Here is a 2249-nt window from a genome sequence, read left to right as displayed (position 1 = left end):
GATCCGGCCACTGCACTCCAGCCTGGGCGACAGAGCGAGACTCCGTCTCAAAAAAAAAAAAAAAAACTACCGTCAGGCTATGTGTATAAGGTGTATATGAAACAAAATTGAATTTCATGTTTAGACTTGTATCTCACCTCCAAGATATCTCATTATGTACATGCAAATATTCCAAAATCTGAAAACTGAAATCCAAAACATTTCTGGTTCCAGGCTTTGTTTTTTTTTAAGACGGAGTTTTGCTCTTGTTGCCCAGGCTGGAGTGCAATGGCACAATCTCCGCTCACTGCGACCTCTGCCTCCCGAGTTCAAATGATTCTCCAGCCTCAGCCTCCTGAGTAGCTGGGATTACAGACATCCACCACCATGCCCAGCTAATTTTGTATATTTTTAGCAGAGACAAGGTTTCTCCGTGTTGGTCAGGCTGGTCTCAAACTCCAGACCTCAGGTGATCTGCCCACCTCTGCTGCCCAAAGTGCTGGGATTAGCCATGCCTTTTTTTTTTTTTGAGAGAGTCCTGCTCTGTCACCCAGGCTGGAGTGCAGTGGCTCAATCTCGGTGGTTCCATCTCGGCTCACTGCCCTCCACCTCCCAGGTTCAAGTGATTGTCCTGCCTCAGCCTCCGGAGTAGCTGGGATTACAGGCCTGTGCCAACATGCCTGGCTAATTTTTGTATTTTTATTAGAGACGGGGTTTCACCATGTTGGCCAGGCTCCTGACCTCAGATGACCCACCTGCCTCAGCCTCCCAAAGTGCTGGGATTGCAGGTGTGAGCCACGGTGCCCAGCCCCAAGCATTTTGGATAATGATGCTCAACCTGTATTGGATCCCTGTGCAGATAAATAAAAGGGAGTGTGTGTTCCGAGTTGCCTTGGGGGTCACCAACTTGAAATATGTGAAGTCTGTAGGGAACAGTCATCCCTGCAGCATCCACAGGGGTTAGCTCCCAAATACTGGACAGATGGTGACTTTAGGTGTGTGAACAAACTGGGTGTGTTACATCCAACTCCTGCCATGAGGGCTCTTGTCTCTCTGGGAGGAACTGTGGTTGAAGTACAGGCCACAATTTGTCAAATCCTCAGCATTTACTAATGCCATATAGGTGACCACAAGCAAAAAACATGCAGTTTTATCCCTTCCTTTTTTTTTGAGACGGAGTCTCGCTGTGTTGCCCAGGCTGGAGTGCAGTGGCACGATCTTGACTCACTGCAACTTCCGCCTCCTGGGTTCAGCGATTCTCCTGCCTCAGCCTTCTGAGTAGCGAGGACTACAGGTGCATGCCACCAGGCCTGGCTAATTTTTGTATTTTTAGTAGAGACGGGGTTTCATCATGCTGGCCAGGCTGGTCTTGAACGCCTGACCTTGTGATCCTCCCGCCTCGGCCTCCCAACGTGCTGGGATTACAGGCGTGAGCCACCGCGCCTGGCCTTATCCCTTTCTTCTTTTCTGATGATACAACACAACATGCCAATATATGTCAGATTGCAACAAGAAATTTTCCTGGGCTGGGCGCAGTGGCTCACACCTGTAATCCCAGCATTTTGGGAGGCTGAGGCGGGCGGATCATTTGAGCCCACGAGTGCTCAGCCTGGGCAGCAGAGTGAGACCCTCATCTTTGTTCCCTGGGTAATTTGGGGGATGAACTGACCAGTGTTGTCATCCGGCACAATCTGCCTTGTAAATTCTTTCTCCAAAGAGGGTCACAGTGCGGAGTCTGCATGAGAACTCTGCTTAGGTCCCTGCACTGAAATCTGTCATGTTGCACACTTTGCCATGACCTGAGGCCAAAAAACAAACACCGTCGAGCTGGCAAAGGCCTTTAATAGAAACGAGATGAGGGCAGGCCGCCCCTCCCCGGGGATGCCTCCACCTCGCAGCCCCCCGCCCCGCTAGCGCAGGAAGTTCCTGGGGTACAGCTGGAAGAGCTTGCCCTCCTGTGTGGGCTCGAAGCCGTACTTTTCCAGGTTGTCGGGGTCGAAGGTACCGTCTTTGAAGTCCTGTACGATGAGAGGCGCCACAGCTTCGCTGAACAGCTGCGCGGCCGTCAGGGGCGTCTCCTCGCCCTCAGGGGCGCGGTAGTTCACGTAGGGCTTGAGCTTGAAGCCGGTCAGATCCGGGACGACGAACTCCGGGACCATCTCCTTGATCTGCACGAATCTCCGGCCCGAGGTGAGGAAGCCGATGCCCTTGGCGCCCCGGCCCTTGCGGCCCCTGAAGCTGCGCGGGCCCCGCTTGCTCGTCCACTGGCT

General features: G+C 52.8%; 1 protein-coding gene across 1 annotated transcript; it reads right to left on the bottom strand.

Moving 5' to 3' along the window:
• Positions 1-1810: 1810 nt before the first annotated feature.
• MRPL41 (mitochondrial ribosomal protein L41) lies at positions 1811-2249 on the bottom strand. Its single transcript, XM_011985149.1, has one exon. The coding sequence runs from the start codon at positions 2136-2138 to the stop codon at positions 1890-1892; it is 249 nt and encodes an 82-aa protein (XP_011840539.1). The 5' UTR covers positions 2139-2249; the 3' UTR covers positions 1811-1889.

Source organism: Mandrillus leucophaeus, unplaced genomic scaffold, assembly GCF_000951045.1.
Source record: "Mandrillus leucophaeus isolate KB7577 unplaced genomic scaffold, Mleu.le_1.0 Scaffold28, whole genome shotgun sequence".
Classification (NCBI taxonomy): Eukaryota; Metazoa; Chordata; class Mammalia; order Primates; family Cercopithecidae; genus Mandrillus; species Mandrillus leucophaeus.
The sequence above is the reverse complement of the archived record's forward strand: the minus strand, read 5'-3'. Positions and strand labels throughout refer to the sequence as shown.